At 40.9% G+C, this 19,399-nt stretch overlaps 1 protein-coding gene across 2 annotated transcripts in view; it reads left to right on the top strand.

The window, feature by feature from the left end:
* The first annotated feature begins 347 nt into the window (after positions 1 to 347).
* Positions 348 to 19,399, top strand: part of NAMPT (nicotinamide phosphoribosyltransferase) — a 29,715-nt gene continuing 10,663 nt past the window's right edge. For both annotated transcript variants that reach the window (XM_068189674.1, XM_068189673.1), the window contains exons 1-7: positions 348 to 506; positions 11,691 to 11,847; positions 13,131 to 13,234; positions 16,026 to 16,154; positions 16,612 to 16,770; positions 17,121 to 17,257; positions 19,069 to 19,294. In XM_068189674.1, the coding sequence (XP_068045775.1) occupies positions 447 to 506; positions 11,691 to 11,847; positions 13,131 to 13,234; positions 16,026 to 16,154; positions 16,612 to 16,770; positions 17,121 to 17,257; positions 19,069 to 19,294 (972 nt within the window). In that variant the 5' untranslated portion in view covers positions 348 to 446. The remainder of the gene's footprint in view (positions 507 to 11,690; positions 11,848 to 13,130; positions 13,235 to 16,025; positions 16,155 to 16,611; positions 16,771 to 17,120; positions 17,258 to 19,068; positions 19,295 to 19,399) is intronic.

Here is a 19,399-nt window from a genome sequence, read left to right as displayed (position 1 = left end):
ACCGAAACCGCGGCCCCCGCGCGCACGCGCGCGCCGCCTCGGCCCCGCCGCCCGTTCGGCCGAGCGCGCGCCGCCGGCCACGGCCAGAGGGCGCTCGCCGGCCGCGCGGTGACGTCACCGAGCCGGCCCCGCCCAGACCCCAATGAAAGAGAACGTGCGGCGCGGGGCGCTCCCAGCCCGCCCCTCCCCCTGCACCGGCCGGCCGCGGGACCAATCAGAGACCCCGGGGCGCCCAGGCCCCGCCCCCCTGTCGTGACGTCACGGAACCGCCCTCGGCGGCAGAGCGGCCCAACCAATCGGCGTCCCCGTGCGCGCCCGCCCGGGCCGCGATCCCGTGTTTCCGCCCCGCCCCCTCTCTCCGTGCTCCCCCCTCTCAAAGCGCCAGCGGTGGCGGCGGAGCCCGGTCCTGTCCGTGCGGGCGGCGGCGCCTCCCGGGGCTCGGCGACATGGAGTGCGCTGCGGCGGGAGCCGAGTTCAACATCCTCCTCGCCACCGACTCCTACAAGGTGGGCACGGACAGTCGGGCGCGAGAGAGGGGGTTACCTCTGCGGACACCGGACCCGCCGGTGCGCGCCATCCGCGGGACGCCGAGCCGGGCCGGCCCCGCCGCCACCGGCCCCCTGCCCGCCTAGCCGGGGCTGGGAGATCCCCCGGGGCGCCCGTGAGGATGCCCGGCCTCACCCGGCGGTGCGGGGGGGGACGGTGCAGGCCTGGCCGGGGCTGCCCTTCGCCCCGGGCAGCCCCGAGCCGCTCCCCGCGGGGTGCCGGGGGCCGCGCAGCCGGGGGGCAGCGGCGGGGCCAGAAAAGAAAGTGAAAGCGGGCGGGGCGGGCGCCGCCATCCCGCCGCCTCTGGGCGTGGGGGGCGGCCATGGCGGGCTCGCGGGAGGCGGGGGCCGCCCGGCCCCGAGCACCGTCCGGCCCCGCGGGCTGCCCGCCCCCCGCCGCGGCCGGGGTCGGCGAGGGCGCGCACGTCGCTGCCGCGGGGCAGTCGCTCCTTGCTTCTCCCGCGTCGCGTCGCGTCCCTCCCGCTTTGCTCCACTCGCGCCGCTCGCTGCCTGCGGTTGTGCGCCTGGCGGTGATGCAGCGCGCTCCGGGAGCCGGCTGGCGCAAAATACGTGTTTTCTAGCCCTGTGCTTAGCTCTCGGCCACTGCGGTGTCACATTCGCTAGGCAAGGTATAGGTTCAGAGGGAGAGTCGCGCTGCCCGGCCCTCCCTTCGTTTCTTGGAAACAGTGGGGCTGACAGCAGTGACAAAGTGCAGGCGCCCTGTCCGCGCTCCGACCCGGTGCTTTCTGACCCGGCAGCTCCTGACGTGCCTCGCAGCGAGTGTGCCCGGGCCGCAGACCTGCCCCTGCGCGGCACCGCGCTCGTGGAAGCGTTCAGCCTCCAGATCCTGGACAGAGCCGGCGTGTGACTCCCCCCGCCTGGCTGGACACGTGTGCCCGGCCTCTCCTAGGCTGGAAGGCTCACTTATTTCCTTCAGAAGAGGCATTGCAATGTCGACGAGGTTGTTGGTGGCCTAAACAAAACTACAGTAACAGTCCTGGTTATGGTGGTAAAGAATTTATTGTGTTTTAGTTCTTTGAACGTTGGGATGCTAGGATGAGTTTCAGGGATGAGGGTACTTCTGGACAGAGGAATTGAAAAAGCAAAAACTATGTTGTGACCAGGTCTTGTTACTGAGTAACTACCAAAGTACAAACTTCAGTAGTTGCTGACTTGTGGTAATACTATTATTGCTGTTACTATTATTTTCATTATTGTTATTATTACTATACATTACACCAAGACATAAAGAAAGTTAACAGCTATTGTTGCTGTTTGTAGGAAGGAGTTTTGGAAGGTGGGGAGATGCTGGTAAGTCTTGGAGCGGCTCAGTCTTGGAGCGGCTCAGTCACTGCAACTGAGGGCTTGCAAAGTTCTTCCATTCCAGCTGTAACCTGCCTACAGTGCTCTTTGTGATCTAGGTTTAAGTGTTTCTTATCTAACTTATTCAAATATGGAAGATGCACTTTTTCCCTTTTCTGAGACTAATCACATTAAATACGGCAGGCCTGGGTTCAAACAGTATCTACTTCAAATCTAATTTGCCCACTACTTTTTCTAAATTCCCTGTGTGTGCTCAAGGATTGGTAGTGGTGCAGCACACTGGCATGACATAAAACCAGTTTGCTTCTGTTTTGTTTGCTGTTTCATAGTATAGATGACTTAGTAACATTCCAGGAGAGGTAGGAATCTTAAAGAGGTCAAATAAAGGCCTGAGGTGTTGTTTTTTTTTTCTTCCCAATTTAAAACCAAATTTGGATGAGGTTTTCTGTGGCAGCTTAGGAGCATTTCGTGTCATATTTAGAGCAGTTGCCCCCCTCAGTTCTTTTGTTAGGGCTATTCAAATTGTCTGTCTTTCCATATGCTTTTTTCCAAATCTTGGGAATTCCAGTGTCTCTGAACAATGCTTAAACAAGTAGCTGCTTTTATCTTGTTAGGTAACTTGAGCAAACATCACTTATCTTCTCCCTGGATGATACTGTTGTTTCCTAATCAATGAAACACACTTAGCGAGAGCACTTTCAGTGAAATTGCACTAAAATATCTGGTAGTTTGCAATGTCAAGGTTTTTACACGAGTTACCAAACACTCTTATTAGCAATTAAAACAATAGTGAGAGTTTATTGGAGAATTTTGCTTTTTTTTCTTGTTTGTTTAGATAGTTCTGCTGTATCCACAACTGTAGCATCTGTTTGTGTATGCAGAACTGTCTGTACATAACATTTAGACTGAGAAAAAACATAGATCAGCTCAGAAGTTTACATGGTGATCCAATTGCAATAGATGCCAGTCCATACAAGCTAATGCTGGTGACAAAAATCACATAGAAATAAACACCTGTAGAGGAAAAAATACATGCAGACCATAGCGAGCAGTACAACCCTAGCTTAGGCAGTTGTCTATCAGAAAAAAGTTGTGACAGCTATGACCCTGAGATGCCACAACTTGTTAGTTTGAGTGCTAGCTCCAGTGTCCCGGTTCTCTGTTGGTGCAGTTGGAAATTTGAGGTGAAAAAACAACTCATTACTGGTTTAGTGCCTATACAATTTCAGAAACAAAGTAATCCAGTAGGCAGAGATCTGTCTGTTGAGAGCCAATCCAGCCTCCTTTCCTTCTACACTATTTTGCTGTCTGCATGCGCATCATTGGACATTTCCTCTTAAATAATAGAGATTGCTAAATACTCAGTTTCAAAATCTTTAAAGTGCTTTTGAAAAACTGAGTGTCATGCTGATTGCTAGTAGAGTGAATATTTCTAGACAGGAGTAGTTCCCAGTAGGTGAATATGCGCTGGTTGCAGTACCGAGCTTCTATTGTAGACTGGAGCTTACTCAATTGTACAAGTGCTCCAGGATTTTGAGGCTGGGCTTCAAATTACACAGTTTATCTCTAAACCAAATAACAAGATAAATGATTTTACATCACTTAGATTCTTCTTCCTGTGTACTTTGTTCCATATTCTTAAGCTTTAACAAATCCCCCAAAAGTATAATTCCTCCTGTATGCTGGGAATTATATGCCATCCCCTCAGAGTCTGGGCATGGGCATATGGTATAGTGTGTGTACAACATGCTGATAAGTAACAGCAGTCTTTTTAATTCTTCTGGTCATGAGACTCTCAAGAGATTCATCAATGCAGTGTTATCTGGGGAACCTCAATGTCTTTATGTGCACTATAGCAATGGCATTTCTATTGGTGACTTGGTATTACTGAAAAGGAGAAGTATTTGAAGTCAGAGTCCTTGTTGATAGAAAGCTGCAAATGAGGGGGTAATCAGCTGGCTCTTTGAAAATCACTATTTGTGTTGCATTATGTCTTAGTCTCGTGTCTATAGCAAGACACAATTTGTATAGCTCCATCTATACAGCTGTATATACATTATACAATACTCTATAGCAGGCTTGCTCCTCTGTGACAGTGGGGTTCTGTTCGCTCTCTGCCCTTCCCCAGTGAAAGGGTCCATGCCCCTCAGTGCCTCATTTGTCTGACATCGTTGACACACTTCCTCTGCATTTTCTTTCTCTCTGATTCTCAGTGCTCTGTTTAGCCTATATTTATTTCTGCACAGGCAAGAAATATTCCAGAGTATAGGTAGTCTGAAACTGTATTGAGAGGATCAGCTTGGCAGAGCTGTGTTGTTCAGTGGGAAGACAGCCGTGACTGGCACAGACCAGGCCTGGGTTGGATGGACCATGAGCTGCAAGTGGGGAAAGGCTATTGACTGAACCTTGTTTGCTGGGGTAATAATAGCTTATTTTGCTTTTGCCAATGAGATCTATTACTGTTGCTTGGCATGTTTCGTAATTAAGCTGATAGTTATAATAAGCTGCCATGCAATTACCTCTTAGGAGGAGCTGACTTGCTATCTAGACTGTAAATGAGTTCTGTTTCAGAATTAATTTCTTTTTGGATGCTTCAAGGAAACCCAAAATGTATGTTTTAATTCTGTATGCCTTACATGTTGAAATTTAAGTATTTGTTACTTTAGATGACTTTTACTCTAGGCAGATGTAGGAAAGCACTGAGTTCTGAAGTACTTCATGTGAGTGTGTGTTTATTCTAGGCTCTGACAGTCTGTATATTCTTTATTTAGAAGACTAGAGGTATGTGAGGAAGAAACATGAGTACTCTTTAGCCTACTGGATGTGACTAGTACTTAATGACTACAAAATATTCTTTACAGCAGCCCATATATATTTTTATTTCTTAATTAAAATCTTGTGGTGGGAGTGTGAGTGTGTTATCTCCTGCAATTCTGCCAGTGGATAGCATCGGAAACGTCTGGCTCGACACTCCTTGTAAGACACAATCTTCACGCTCTCTAGGTTCATTATCTTCCAAGTTTTGATTTGCAGTCACATGGTCCTGTTACAAACCCCAAGATGCCATTGCTCGAAAGGAGCACTGCAACTGTACAGTATTCAGACAATTTTTAAATTAATGGGAAGCAGCCCTTCTAGAACCACTGCAGCTTTCATTGTTGAAAAGGTAAATGTTTTTCCTTTTCCATTAAGGAACAGGAAGCTTACTGCAGCATGTGCTGTAGTACAGCGGACTAGTCACAAATGTGTAGACAGTAAACATAAGGCGTTTTGTCATCTCTTTTGAGATAATCTTGGATGTAAAACTGTTGGCATGACTGAGGTAGAGAATTTTCTTCCTAGTAGCTGGTATGAGGCTATGTTTTGGATTTGTGCTGACAACAATGCTGATAATTCAGGGATATTTTTGATTTTGCTGAGTAGTGCCTGCACACAGTCAAGGCCTTTTCTGCCCCATACACCATCCCACCAGCAAGGAGGCTGGGGGTGCACAAGAAGCTGGGAGGGGATACTGACAGCTGACCCCAGCTGACCCAAGGGATATTCCATACCACATGACATCATGCTTAGTGTGTAAAGCTGGGGGAAGAAGGAGGAAAGGGGGGAACATTTGGAGTAGTGGCATTTGTCTTCCCCAGTAACTGCTACAGGGCTGCAGCCCTGCTTTTCTGGGAGTGCCTGAACACCTGCCTGCCACTGGGAAGTAATGAATGAATTTCCTGTTCTGCTTTGCTTACATGCTGAGAAGTTTTGCTTTCCCCATCTTTATCCCAGCCCCATGAGTTTTCGACTTTTACCCTTCAGATTCTCTCCCCTGTCCCACTGGGAGTGGCAGTCAGGGCTTGGTTGCCAGTTGGGGTTAAACCACAAAAAAAAACCCATGAAAATCTTTAGTAGTAAAGTAATCTACTGCAAAATGTTGCTGTTTTTAAGCACTGTATTTTGTTGGAGAAATTTAGAACACATTCAGTTCTAGTGCTTACACTTAACCTTGTGTTTTAAATGAATGTGGACCTGGTCATGTATAGCATCTCTGCTGATAATGTGCAACTTCCATAGGAATTCAGTTGCTTGCATGTGCTTTCCTTATTTTTCATAGTACTGACTGGTCTCTCAACTTCTTTTTTCTCACCTCTGGTCCTCTTATTTTTCAAGGCACATATAAAAAATTATGGATGAACTCAAAAATGGAGGCATTAGAAGTGGTACATGGTCAGCCTTCAGTCATAACCTCCATTAGCTTATCTCTCATCTCATAAGAGCAGATATTTCCCAATATTCTTACTTTGGTTCTTCAACATTATCTCAATCTTAAGCATTTTAATAAAGGGCTTGGAGTCTCTCTAAGGCCTTTTTTTCTCTCTATGGTAATCTGAAGCACATATAATCAAAATAATAAGATTCTACTTGACTCCGATTTTTTTTTTAACTCACTTCAAAATGTCTTGCACTTTACCTTCTGTTGTTGGATGTCCTCTCTCTTGAGTTATTAAAGATTGATTCTTCTGGAATTTCCTCTCTTGTTCAAATAAATTTATCATTTAACCGTACTGGCTTTTGGTTTGATTTTCATTTCCACTGTCGCAGTTGTGCATTCCTTCTGTAATTGCTTGAATGCTATCAAAGCATCCCTGTTGAATATAACTGTTAGTCACAGTTGTGTTGGGTTTTTTCCTGAAGAGGGTCACAATGCCTTATCGTTGCTGTTAATTATCTCAGTGAGGTATATCTGATAGAGCAGTCCCTTTGCTCCTGAGTCCTGGTTCATCCCCTTATTGTTGCTAATAATGTGGTTTTCCATGCAGGTTGTTGGCAAACTTTGCTTTTAGCTGCTCTGTTGGCTAAATCTCCTAAAGGTTTAGGTAAAGCAGTATTTAATTCCATGACCTCTTTCCATAATATTTGTAAATAATATGTAATACCACAATTTGTGGAGGTCTTGGGGTGCTTTGCAGAAGTCTCCCTGGTGTAAATACCAGCAGTACCACTGCACTAAAATTCAGTAAGACATACTGGGGGTGAGGATCCCCCAGATATCTCTTGCAGATCAAGGCTGGCAGTACAGTGACCAAGCCTGTGCTTCGGCCCCTGTGCTGCAGACCTGCAGTGTCCTGGCCAAGTGGCCCAGAGTCCAAGCCATGCTGCTTCTGGTTTACCTGTCCCTCTGATTCTTCATGGTTGTGGCTGTGTGTCACCATGGGTTGGATGGCCAGGTTGTTCTGTACCCATTTAGCACTAAGGATTTTTCAAAACAGCTCAAGAAAGTTCAAATACTGTCTTACTTGAACTGGTATCATCTTATCACATGAGAGTTACAGTACAGGCAAGATCCTACTGGGTAAATGTTTGAGGGTTTGCTTTCTTCACTGTAGACAGGGCTTGGAAGCATCTGTCTGATGGTTCATTTTGGCATCTGACCTAGGGGAGCATCCGGAATTACCACCAATGGAGATTTTGGCCACACCTGACTTCTCACGTCCCATCTGCTTTTCCCATGTTTTCAAATGGTTGAATTACATAGGCTTAAATAACCTTTTAAAGTAAGTTTGTTGCAGTATCTTGTACAGCAAGCTTGTAGATTATAAGAATATTTGTATTTTTGTTTCAAAAATCTTATCTAGCTTAGAAAAATACAGTGTTTACCTCAGTCATCCCTGCTTTATGATGAATACCTGTTAATTCCTTTTTATTAAAATTTAACTCTTAGTGTTTGGTGTGGTTTTTTGATAATGATCTAAATGCAATTCATGCTTAATGGTTTTTTCCTCAATAAACTTGATTTACTTAAGTAAATGTAGTCCTTGTTGGAAGTATTCTTTGTTCAGAATATACCTTTATTTGCATTACATTAAACAAGGAGCTATCACAACTGGAATAAAAGTGTTCTATTTCAGTCATAGTACATAATCTTGTAGGTAGTAGTGCCAAGGCTGTTTGTCATATGTTTTATAGACAAAACCTAAACCACAGCCTTTGAACTAAACATCAAAAGGCCTTTGAAGATACTTGGGAGAGTTTTCTTGTAGGGGTCTCTTAATCCCAGTAGAGGCTTTTGTTTGCTTTTCTGTTTGTTGGTTAGGGTTTTTTTTTTCCTCCTGAAGAGAAGGGCTTTCTTACTGAATTTATAGTCACTCCTACTCATCAAGAGCTCATCTGTACAAGTCCTGCTTCTGTCATCCCCTAACTGAAAGCATAGTTATCAATACTGCCTTAATCTCTTAAGTCACATAAAATTTAATATCAAATATTGCACATTGCCTCTGGTTGTCCTTTTTACTCTCCTTTAGGATACAGAAAGGTGCAAGTCTTCATCAGACAACAAGGAAAGATCAGGCTTTTTTTGAAGCATAGTTTTCATTGTCCAAGTGCCTTATAGCGTTGTGTCGGGCTTTTTTCTTGTTGGTTGGTTTGTTTTGTTTTCAGTTGCATTCTTTGTGTCTTTTGTGAACTGTTCCCACTCCTGGACCTTGATTTATTTTTTTTTTCACACTGTTTTTTACCACCAGGCATTTCACTACATGCCAAACCTCCTCACCACCACTATGGCAGATGGGTATTATTTCTCCATGTTGTAGAAGCCCAGATATGACAGCTAATACAATCAGCTGCTGTGACATTTTGTGGGCAGATATTCCTGATATGTATGGTGTCCTGTCTGAGGGCCTGGGTGCAAAACAGATGGCCAGATAACTCAGCAGGGGTTGTAGGTCTTGTGCTTAACTTCTTTCACACCTATACAACATAGAATCAAAGAATAGTTTGTGTTGAAAGGGACCTTCAAAGGCTGTCTAGTCCAGCCCCTTTGCAATGAACAGGAACATCTTCAACTAGACCAGTTTGCTCAAAGCCCCATCCAACTTGACCTTGAGAGTTTCCAGGGATGGGTCATCTATCACCTCTCTGGGCAACCTGCTCCAGTGTTTCGCTACCTTCATCACAAAAAAATTATAATATCTAGTCTGAATCTACCTTCCTTTAGTTTAAAATCATCACTCCTTGTCCTGTTGCTACAGGCCCTGCTAAAAAGTGTGTGCACATCTTTTTTATAAGTCCCCTTCGAGTAACCAGTGGTTAGCAAGTGTGGTACTTTTATTATTGAGTAATATTTAAAAGGGTATCTCAGCTTTGTAGGTAAAACCAACAGCTTTGTGGAATGTCAAAGAAGTGTCTTTAAAATTACAGCTGTAAGGTTTGCTCAGATGTAAATATTTTAATTGCCAGAGATGTGTATTTTTCACTGTTTAAATAGATTTTAGTGTGCAAAGAACATGATTGAATACTACACATGTGACTTGCAAAGTTAGTTCCTTATCTCCTTCAAGTACTTACAGCTGCTTAATCAATACAATTATATTTCTGTCAAGCACAAAACTTTCGTATATGTTTTAATCCCAAGAAGTAACTATCTTCTGGACACTAGCTAGTATGTATTTTCAGGTTAAGTTCTAATCTTATGTCAGAAAAGATAGCTACACCTGTAATGCAATGTTTGAGAAACTTGAGTGGGGTTTTTTTAGGTTGGAACTGTCAGCAAGGTGGTCAGGAGGAGCTGTGTCCCCAGGTATGCTATATAAGGGACAAATCTGTTAGCATTTCAGCCTGATTTCAGCTCTCAAGTTCTGGTTTGCAGCCAGAGCACTGTGTTTTGTGGTCATGCTTCAAAGTAGAGCTAGAATAAGTCCCTAAAAGAATGTACTTAAATGCAATAAGAAAAGGTGACACCAACTCAGTGGGTGCACTGTGCACCCTAAGTTAATTTGGGCTTGTAACCATTTTGACAGAGAGGAACACATAGCTGGAGGAGATGACTTTGAACTGCCAAAGACAAATATATTTTGAAGATGTGAGCGGAAGATCACACAAATTTTCATTACAATATAGGTGTTTGCTTCAGTAACTTGCTTATAGTTGGTAAGTTGTATAAACTTTTTAAAAGAAACCTGAGTATCCTATTTAGTGCAGATATAGTTTTCATTGTTTTGTTTGAACTGTTGTGATGAGAACAGCAGCATTGCTTTGGTTTGCTCTCGAGCTTGCTGCAAGGAATTGAGGTACTCATTTGGGCAGTCGGTCCTGGGACATCTGCTGTGTACACTTGCAGCTGCTGAGCTCTGTGTTGAGCCTTTACTCTGAAATCACAAACTCAAAAGTCCAGTACCAGTTGTAAATCAGGGCAAAATTTTTCATGACGTTGCTGTAACTTATCTTGGTGACACCAGTGGGAAGGGAGGAGTTCCCACTCTGTGTCTTTACAGTGCATGAACATTCTAAGGATTTGTTACAGGATCTTTTCCTTAGAGTGCATTTAATACAATTTCTTGTAAAGGGTTTGTATACATACGTGTGTGTGTGTTCATATACCCACTGGTTAGAAGGACATGTCAAATGGAGCCTATTTTTGTCTGCTCCATAGTAAAGAAGAGAGGATGGTGTGTGTGTTTTCTTTTGTGTAGGGATTTTGTTTTCCTTTAAATGCAATGATACCATGCAGAGAGTTTTCTTTGAGATGGCTGTGTGATGTACTTCTTGGAAGTTCTGCATAGAACTAGAAAAGGGCATGTTATAATTTGTGAAGCGAGACATTTATTAATAGCTAGAGCTAACTCTAAAAGCCAGGTTTTGTCTTTGGGTCTAACATTGCTACTCTTGGGCATTCTGCTTTTAAGTGGCTGTGGAATTGTAACAGAAAGGTTTGTGCTCCATTAAATGCTTGTGGTGCCATGCTTTGTTGGAAGTCAGGGCAGAAAACGTGCAATGACAAGCTTGGGTTTTATTTGATTGGCCTTGTAAACCTCATACAAGCAAAGACAATAGAATGATCTTTAAATTGACCTTTTCTGAAATGTTTCCTTGTGGCATTGGAAACACAACCATAACAGCCTTGTGCTGGTATAGGAGAACCAAAAAATTCAGTTGAGTAGTTCATTGTCCAAACTGAGTGAGAAACTAAATTTAAATGACATTTGAGAGGAGAAGGAAAACTGTCATTTTAAAATCTTTTAAAGCACTTTAGGACTACAGGTAGGGCAACCTTCAAATATTTTTCTTTGAGAATGTTGGAGACAAGTTTAAAAAATCAGTAGAAGAAGGGAGAAGTGGTAAAACCATCCCTTTTCCAATTCCTTGTGGGATTAGAAACAATTTTTTAAGGTTATTTGGAGTAAGTAACAGAAAGAAACGCATGATGAATTCATACTCTAACCTGTTAATATGGGAGTTTGAAAAAAATTTAGACATGAGTTTCCAACCATTTGAATTTTGTTCTGATGTACAGTGTTGTTTTCTCAGCTGTAGGAACAGTTTTTCCTTATGGATTGTGTAGACTTGTTCAAACTTCTCATAATTTAAGAAAACTCTTGATACCTTCAACTTCAGGGATACTTTACCTTGTTTTGTGTATTCTGTAATTTAAACATTGATAGTGTGAAGTTTCTGTCATTATGTATTCTTTTTGTTCAATATGGAATTAAGGATTTTGCATGGAGTTTTCTTTTTACACATTGGTGTTCAGTGCTGCTCCTAAAATCCTAGCCAGTGTCTTTCGCAGTTAATCGAAGCCAAGTCATCAGGGGAGGGGGAGGTTAAACTTGGGAAAGAAGACTTGACAAAGAAGCAAGGAATAACAAAGGGAAGAGAGTCTTTTGAACTGAAAATTGAAGGAGGTTAAAAACCTGGAAATTCTGTAAATAATTGTGTAGAATGTGAATGGATAAATAATCACAGTCCAGAAGACCTGAGAGTTACTTTTAAGCTTTAATGTACGGTTTCTCATGTGCTTTGTAGTGATGTTTTGAGTTCTTACTGAAGCTTTTCTTGATGTAGGTTACACACTACAAGCAATATCCACCTAACACAAGCAAAGTATATTCCTACTTTGAATGTCGTGAAAAGAAGACTGAAAATTCCAAATTAAAGAAAGTGAAATATGAAGAAACAGTGTTTTATGGCTTGCAGTACATTCTGAATAAATATTTAAAAGGTAACTGTCTCAAATTCTACTAAAACTTTTTCTCTAATGAAATACCTAACTTTTTCTCAAGCTTATAGTCTTATAGTTGAAATAATGGCAGGTTATCCTGATACACCACAAGTAGTGACATGCATAATATCTTATTTATGTGATTGTGAAAAAAGTTGTCCACCCTCATAAATTGGTATTAACTCCTTAATCCAGACACCTCTCTACTATCTTTATGCCAATGGTGTATTAAAAATGAAAAGGTGTTTATGTCACAACTTCAGTGGGCAAAATTGAAACGAATGGAGAGACCAAAGCTGTGCAGAGTCACAAGCAGATAGAAGATTTGATGGAAAATACATTTTGCATTTTGAGCATTAACTTCAGTTCTGTATTTGTTGGTTTGCTTACTGTGTAAACCAATAATGGTTTTAAATTTCCTTAAATTAAATTTTAATTTTCCTTAAATTTTGGATGGTCCTCAGCTTAGATCATTGAGTATGGCAGCTACATGTGAAAGTGGTTTTTATACTGATAATTTTAAGAGTAACATCTGAAAACCCCTTGGTGCTGTTTAAGATCTTTTTTGCTTTCTTGCCTTGTGTATCAATACACATGTTCTGACCTGAGTGCATGTTGCCTTCTGCAAAGCTTTAAAGGAAAACTTTATTCATATGTCTTACATGTTTTTGTCTTGATCCAATAAACATCTCTGCCAATTCCACCAAAGATTCAAATTCCATTATAATCAAAACACACGATAATTTTGTTTCTTTTGTCTTTAGCAATCTGAGGGGGTTCTCTAAGGTAGATGACTGGCCCTACAGCAGTAGCATGCTTATTCAAATAATGTGGTTAGTCTGCTGGTTCCTATCACAAGTGGTCAGTCAAAGGTTGGTTGCAAAGTCTCTCCGTGAGGATTCTCCCTGGTATGGCATAGCTTAACCTTTGTGCTAGATATCATTGCTGCATGTACCAACTTGCACAATCAACACATTCCTCTGTGAAAAACACTACTGTTAAACCTCTTGACTGCTTTTTGACTGTCATAAAGGAGTATTAATCTCAGAATTTACCTGAGTCATCTGCAAACCACAGGTCTGTTTTACCCTCACGGTTTCTTGAGCATTCCTAATCTATATAATAAAATAAAGTTAGGTTTAAGCGTTCTGCATTTGACATTTTCTTCATTATCTTTGTTGAAGGCAAAGTAACTTTGCTGTGCCTGAACCTTTTTGTTATTTATTTTATCAGTTGATGAATATTGCAAGTTTCTAAGCTTTAATCTGTTTTTGAAACTCCAGGTAAAGTGGTGACCAAAGAGAAAATCAAGGAAGCCAAAGAAGTATATAGGGAGCATTTTCAAGATGATGTCTTCAATGAAAAGGGATGGAACTATATTCTAGAGGTAAAAAAAATTGCGAAAATAGTTGGAGATCATTGTGAAGTATTTCTGAATCAATTGTAGAATAAATATGACAGTCTCTACTTTTAATCTTGATAGTAAAAACTGGGTAAATTTAGCTTTTCATGTTTAGTGTACAGGGAGTAGCAGCTGTCAAAGAATAATCATATAATTGTAATTCCTTAGAGAAAAGTAATTTTCACCCTTTCAGATGCCAAATGCAGCTTTGCAGGTAATAAGGATTTATGGCTGCTGTCAGCCAGCTCCTGTGAGTGGGTGGGGGCTTGTTGGCAGGTCTCCATGTGTGATACAGCACTCAGTGGTTGCCTGCATCATTTACATTTCTTTCTCTAACTAATCATTGCACTGTGTACTCTAATGCAGAAAGCATTGCAACTTCTTGGATGTATAAATAGTTCCAGAAAATACACGTTTTGTTCAGTTGTTTTGTCAATTTTTCAGAGATATTAATGTTGAATTTTATTATAAATACAAGGCTGGAGCACTTCTGACACACAAAACCTTTCAAGTTTAGTCTTTTCACAATTATCCCTTTCCCCTTTTGTTTAAAAAAGTGTTAGTCTTCAAGTAATTACAAACATCTCTTCTCTGTAAAAGCAGCAGATTCAGACTAATAGCATTCATCAGAGCTGTACTAATCTCTGCAGATTAATTAAATGCTTCGTTTCTTTGTGGGTTTTGGTGAGTGAATAGTTTTGGCATTTGAAAGCCCCCTTTTTAGGCCTTTGCATTTATATATCCCTGGATACCCTAATTGTGTGTACTTTTATTGTGGCATCTGTTTGTTAATGTGTCTTGATGTCATCCTGCCACTGGGGTGGACCACAGGTGTGTGAGAGAAGAGTGACTTTCAACTAAATGTTGCAAATGGCAGCAAGGTAAAAAAGGCCACAGTTTTCTAAGAGAGAGTTATGGAGAGGTTTGTAGAGGACTTGCATCCAGTTCAAATAACTACAAATGTGAATTCAATCCATATTTGTGTTTTAGCTATATTATGCATTGCGAACTGCTTTTATCTGTGTTAAAGTAAGCTTGATCCCTCTTTGAGTAAACGGAATTAATACACTTTTAACGTTGCATGTCTGTCCTCAAGGAGTTGTAATGTGGCTTGACTAAGTCCATTCAGCTTTTGGTCCAGTCAAAATAAGCATCCCTGCATACCCTCTGTGTATGTTTATTCCTTTGTCAGGTTTTCTTATTAAAAGTGTGTACATGTATTTATATATATATAAGAAACCCAAACATGACTTTCATGTCTTGACCTCATATGCTGGTGGCTCTCAAACTGGAAGTCTGTGTACTCTTTGAGTCTGTGTGTGCCCTTTATGCACAGAGTCCCTGCTTCTGCTCCCTGAATTCCAGTGTCTGTTCACACACCTGCCACTGTTTCTCCCTAGCTCAGTTGCCTCAGGTGTGGTAGGTAAAGTGGAGGGTGCAGTGGCTGTGTGAGTGATGAATTTGATGAATTTGAAATGTACACTTATCAGTTTGTAATGAGAGTAAATGAATGGGTAAATCCTGATAGTGTGAAGGGCTGGAAGAAAGAAAAGGATTTCCTGGAGAACAGTGGGCTGGTGTAAAGGCTGGAAGTTGGCAGGAATCGGTGATGAGTGATAGAGATGGAAGTCCTGAATTGTACAAGTCAAGTCTATCCAAAATTTTTGCAAAGGGCTATAATACAGAGCCGTGGCATGATCATACCACTTTTTTCCATGAGCAAAATCAACACCTACAGCAACTTTGAAATCTGTCTTTTTTCACTTAACTATACTTTTGCCTTTATTGACTCATGAATAAATTATTTTGAGCCTTTTTGAAGGCTTTGTTTTCTTTTGTTAATCTGTATATCTCCAAATCTGACAACTAGACCCTGTGTGGTGTGTAAACACAGTTTGCTTCAGGTTATTACATTTTTGAATAATCTTTTAAATTGTAAGGTAGAAGAGATTTCTTATGTCTGTTGAGTACCAGAGAATGTTTTGATGCTACTTATGAATCTGTAGTTTCTCTGAATTGATGCAGTTTTTGTTGCCTATAACAGGATATCTCATGGGAAGCTTTCTGTCAAAATATATTACCATCCAAAACATTTTCAATATTGCCAGTACAGCTTGCAGAGCTCTTTCAGAAAGTTATAATTAGTCTTCTAGAGTTGCTATTTGCAGGTGACTCTTTTTCAAAAGGCATATTTTACACAATGTTTAGTCCTTTGAGGATAAAAGACTGACAAGAGTGACATTCCAATGTAAGACTTCATGATTAAGAAGTTTAAGTAATTGAGATTAAAATATTCTCTAAAATAGTTATTAAATGGATCCTGCTGTAATAAATGAACAAAGCACATATTCATACTAAGCAAAACTAGTGGATTTTCAAAAAAAATCTGGATAGTAGCTAAACCTTTTTTAGCTTACTGCATGTGAAAGCATTCAAGAAAATGAGTAGTAAATGTTTCTCGTTCTGTGGGTAGAACTTGGGTATTTTTATAGAATGCTTAAGCTTTCCTAGTTCAGTTTGCCCAAGGAATACAACTGATAACCATCATTTGTTTTGATAAAGACACTGGTTTTTAAGTCACAGGATTTTTGTCCTTTTTTGATAAATACGGATTTTTTCATTTATTTGGACTGGTGAGTTTATTTTTAGAGTTGGAAGAAATTTAAAAGAAGAAGGCTTTTATCTACTCATAGCCTTTTATCCATTGCAGTTAAATAAAAGAGCTATAGGTCCTAATCTTTCCTGGTGTCTAACAACATTACTGTTTCTTACACAGAAATACGATGGCCATCTTCCCATAGAAATAAAGGCTGTTCCTGAGGGCTCTGTAATTCCCAGAGGAAATGTTCTCTTCACAGTAGAAAACACAGATCCAGAGTGCTACTGGCTCACAAACTGGATAGAGGTAAGTTTTAGAAATTTAATGTTTTTTCTAAGTAAATATTAATGCACTTAAATTAAAGGTTGAATCCTGTATTGCTTTACGGGAAATCTCTGGCAACTTTAATTTTCTGCTTTAATTCTTTTCTGTGGTTGTCTTACACAGACCTTTTTCCCCCACCTGGCAAGGGATCATAATAGTTGTACAGGAAATTCACAGCAGTACTTTTATCCATAAAAAAGGAGGATGGGTGGAACTGTGTGTCAGTAGTTTGCTAGTGATAACTCCTGAGAAGGTCAATGCCTTGCCTACCTTATAAAAACTAATTACTTAAACCCTAAAGCAAACTGTTGGAGGCATCAGTACTTTCTGAACAGGGAATGAAAATAAATAGACCTTTTTGTGCCTGATTAAATGCCAAGTGGGCATTGTCAAGCTCTAAACAAATATGCACCTAATATTATGATGGATTTTGTTTTAGACTATTCTTGTGCAGTCATGGTATCCGATCACAGTGGCTACAAACTCTAGAGAGCAGAAAAAGATTTTGGCCAAATATTTGCTGGAGACTTCAGGCAGCTTGGAAGGACTGGAATATAAACTGCATGACTTTGGCTACAGAGGAGTTTCTTCACAAGAGGTAAAACTGCTTGTCTAACAGTTTGAAAAGTCTGATTGTTCCTAATTATGAAGAGCTGTAGATGTGTCTTTTAACCTCTGTAGCCCTGCTGAGCTCTGAAATTGTGAATGCACAGAGTGCTGTGTTTGGACTAAGTGTGGAGGGGAAGGGCTGGCATGGGGGTGGGTACAGTGTCTGAACTGTGAGCACTAGACTGGGAGAAGTTTTCTCTGTCTTCCCTGTGTAAGTGAAAGAAGAGAATATTGGTGAAGTGGGAATTGAGTCAGAGTCTTGCTGTTACAAACTGGTGTTAGGTGGTGACTGGAGGCTTCTGTATTTGGCATGGAAACTGAAAGTTGCATCTTCTTCAGACTGCAGGAATAGGAGCTTCAGCTCACTTGGTGAACTTCAAAGGAACAGACACTGTAGCAGGAATTGCATTAATTAAAAAGTACTATGGTACAAAAGATCCAGTTCCAGGATATTCTGTTCCAGCTGCTGAACACAGGTAAGATACTAGTCTAAGCCTTTCTAAGAATAGCTTAACAAATTACCCATCTTTGTATCCAGAAATATACCTTACAGTGTTAGCCATGGCTGATCCAGCTATTGAAGCTGCAATTCTGTACTGATGCCTCTATATAGTCTAGGGGCACATATGTAGTATGGTTGTTCTTAGCTATAAATGTATTTTAAATGTTTTTAACTCTAACCTTCTTATCAGTGTCTTTTTAGAATAAGCTTGAAAGTTTATAGTCTATAAATATTGAGGATTCACATTATGAACTTCATATTTTGTTTTAAATATAAAATCATAAATTGACAAACTCTGAGTTGCAGTTCTGGACTCTCATAGTTTATGTTCTCCCTCCAGAAGAGGCAGTTGCTCTCAAGCTTCCCATCCGTATAACTAGTAATGGTAAATCCTTGCTATATCACTAAGAATGGTGAATGAGTTTTTAAGAGTAAGGAAACTGATCTCAGACATTTGAGAGAGAGAGCTCTTACTTTTTTTCAAATCCATGTCCTGTACAAGGTTGGGAGTGAATGCAAGTCCTTGAATTTCAGTTGCATGTCTACATACTGAAATGAGAATATTAAACAAGCTTGGTTGTGTGTTCCATATTGAGCACAAAACCCAGTTAAATATTTACTATTGTTTTTAAATAGTTATTATTCACTTAGGATTGCAAGACAGATAATGGAAAGGCTTACATGAATAGCCCTTGTAGGGTAGTGGTCATCTTTAAAGGAGCATTGCTTCATAGAACTTTTGTACCATTGCTGTAGTGCCGCTCTAGAACTCCTGCTTGACCAATAGATGTGACAGTTTCTGTCTGAAACTTCTGATGACCAAAACTGCTATAAAATTTTTTGTAATGAAAGCAAAAGGAAACACATGGAGTCAAGATCAAGTGTCTTTTGCACAGCATATTAAAGTGCTGGCATTAGAGAAGACAGCTTAAACTGCCCTACCTAAAGTTTGCACCACCAAATGCAGACTGCAGTCATCCTTTCCAAGTTAATACACAAAAAGGGTCTCATACAAGAGACCCAAATTATTACAGAATTGTTTTACTGTTCCACAACCTCCAATACGAGCTGGTGTTGTGAGCATGGTGCTTGTTCTTGGCATGTCAGCAGTCTCTTCTGAGACTGCACCATCCTCTGTGAAATAAAGTTTGTTAGTTCCCTGCTACCATGATCTGGGACTTGGCCACACAGCAGATAATGCTGGAATTTTAAGGTAAAAATTCAATGCCCACTGACTTATGTTGTGCATGAGAACATTTCTAGGTCTTTGCACACAAGTTACTAAAGTCACTTGTGTCAGCTGGTCTGAGCAGCTACTGCAGATCAACTGCATTCCGTAACATACTGCTGCTCTCAGCAGCTCTGGTTTATGTGCTCGCCTGTGGCCTTGTACCAAGGGTGATGTTCTGAGCTTCCTCTAGAGGACTGTTTGTATAAGTGAGAATATTCATTTTATATGATGATTAAAAAAGAAAATAAATTCTGTTTTCTTCTTTAGATTTTTCTAACACATGATGAGGGCCTTCATTCTCAACTTTCCATTTTGTAGCATGAAGTTGTCAGAGCAGGTGTTCTGTCCTTGCATCTATACTTCCCTGTCTGAATTAAGTCTCTTTATTTAAAACATAGTGTATTTATAATCCATGCAACACAGAGCTGATAAGCACATAGTTTCTACTGTCATGTAATCATACTGCTTATCATTGTCTTGATCTGTTGCTGGTAGGAAATACAGAATGACATGTAAATGTAATTCTAATACGAATTTTTCAATTGCCTTTGCAGTACCATAACAGCTTGGGGAAAAGATCATGAAAAAGATGCTTTTGAACACATAGTAACACAGTTTTCTTCAGTGCCTGTATCTGTGGTTAGTGACAGCTACGACATTTACAATGCTTGTGAAAAAATATGGGGTGATGACCTAAGGCATATAATTGAAGCCCGAAGTCCAGAGGCACCACTTATTATTAGACCAGATTCTGGGAATCCCCTTGACACTGTTCTAAAGGTAATCCTTTCTTGAAGCCATTTGTATGCAAGACTGGGAGGGCAATTGTTTGTTTTGTAATGACTGGCTAGCAAACATATAAGGCTCTTTGTATGCATTGTTTAT

The sequence above is a fragment of the Anomalospiza imberbis genome, chromosome 5 (genome assembly GCF_031753505.1).
Source record: "Anomalospiza imberbis isolate Cuckoo-Finch-1a 21T00152 chromosome 5, ASM3175350v1, whole genome shotgun sequence".
Taxonomy (NCBI): Eukaryota; Metazoa; Chordata; class Aves; order Passeriformes; family Viduidae; genus Anomalospiza; species Anomalospiza imberbis.
Note: the sequence above shows the minus strand (reverse complement) of the source record. Positions and strands in the feature narration are given on the sequence as shown.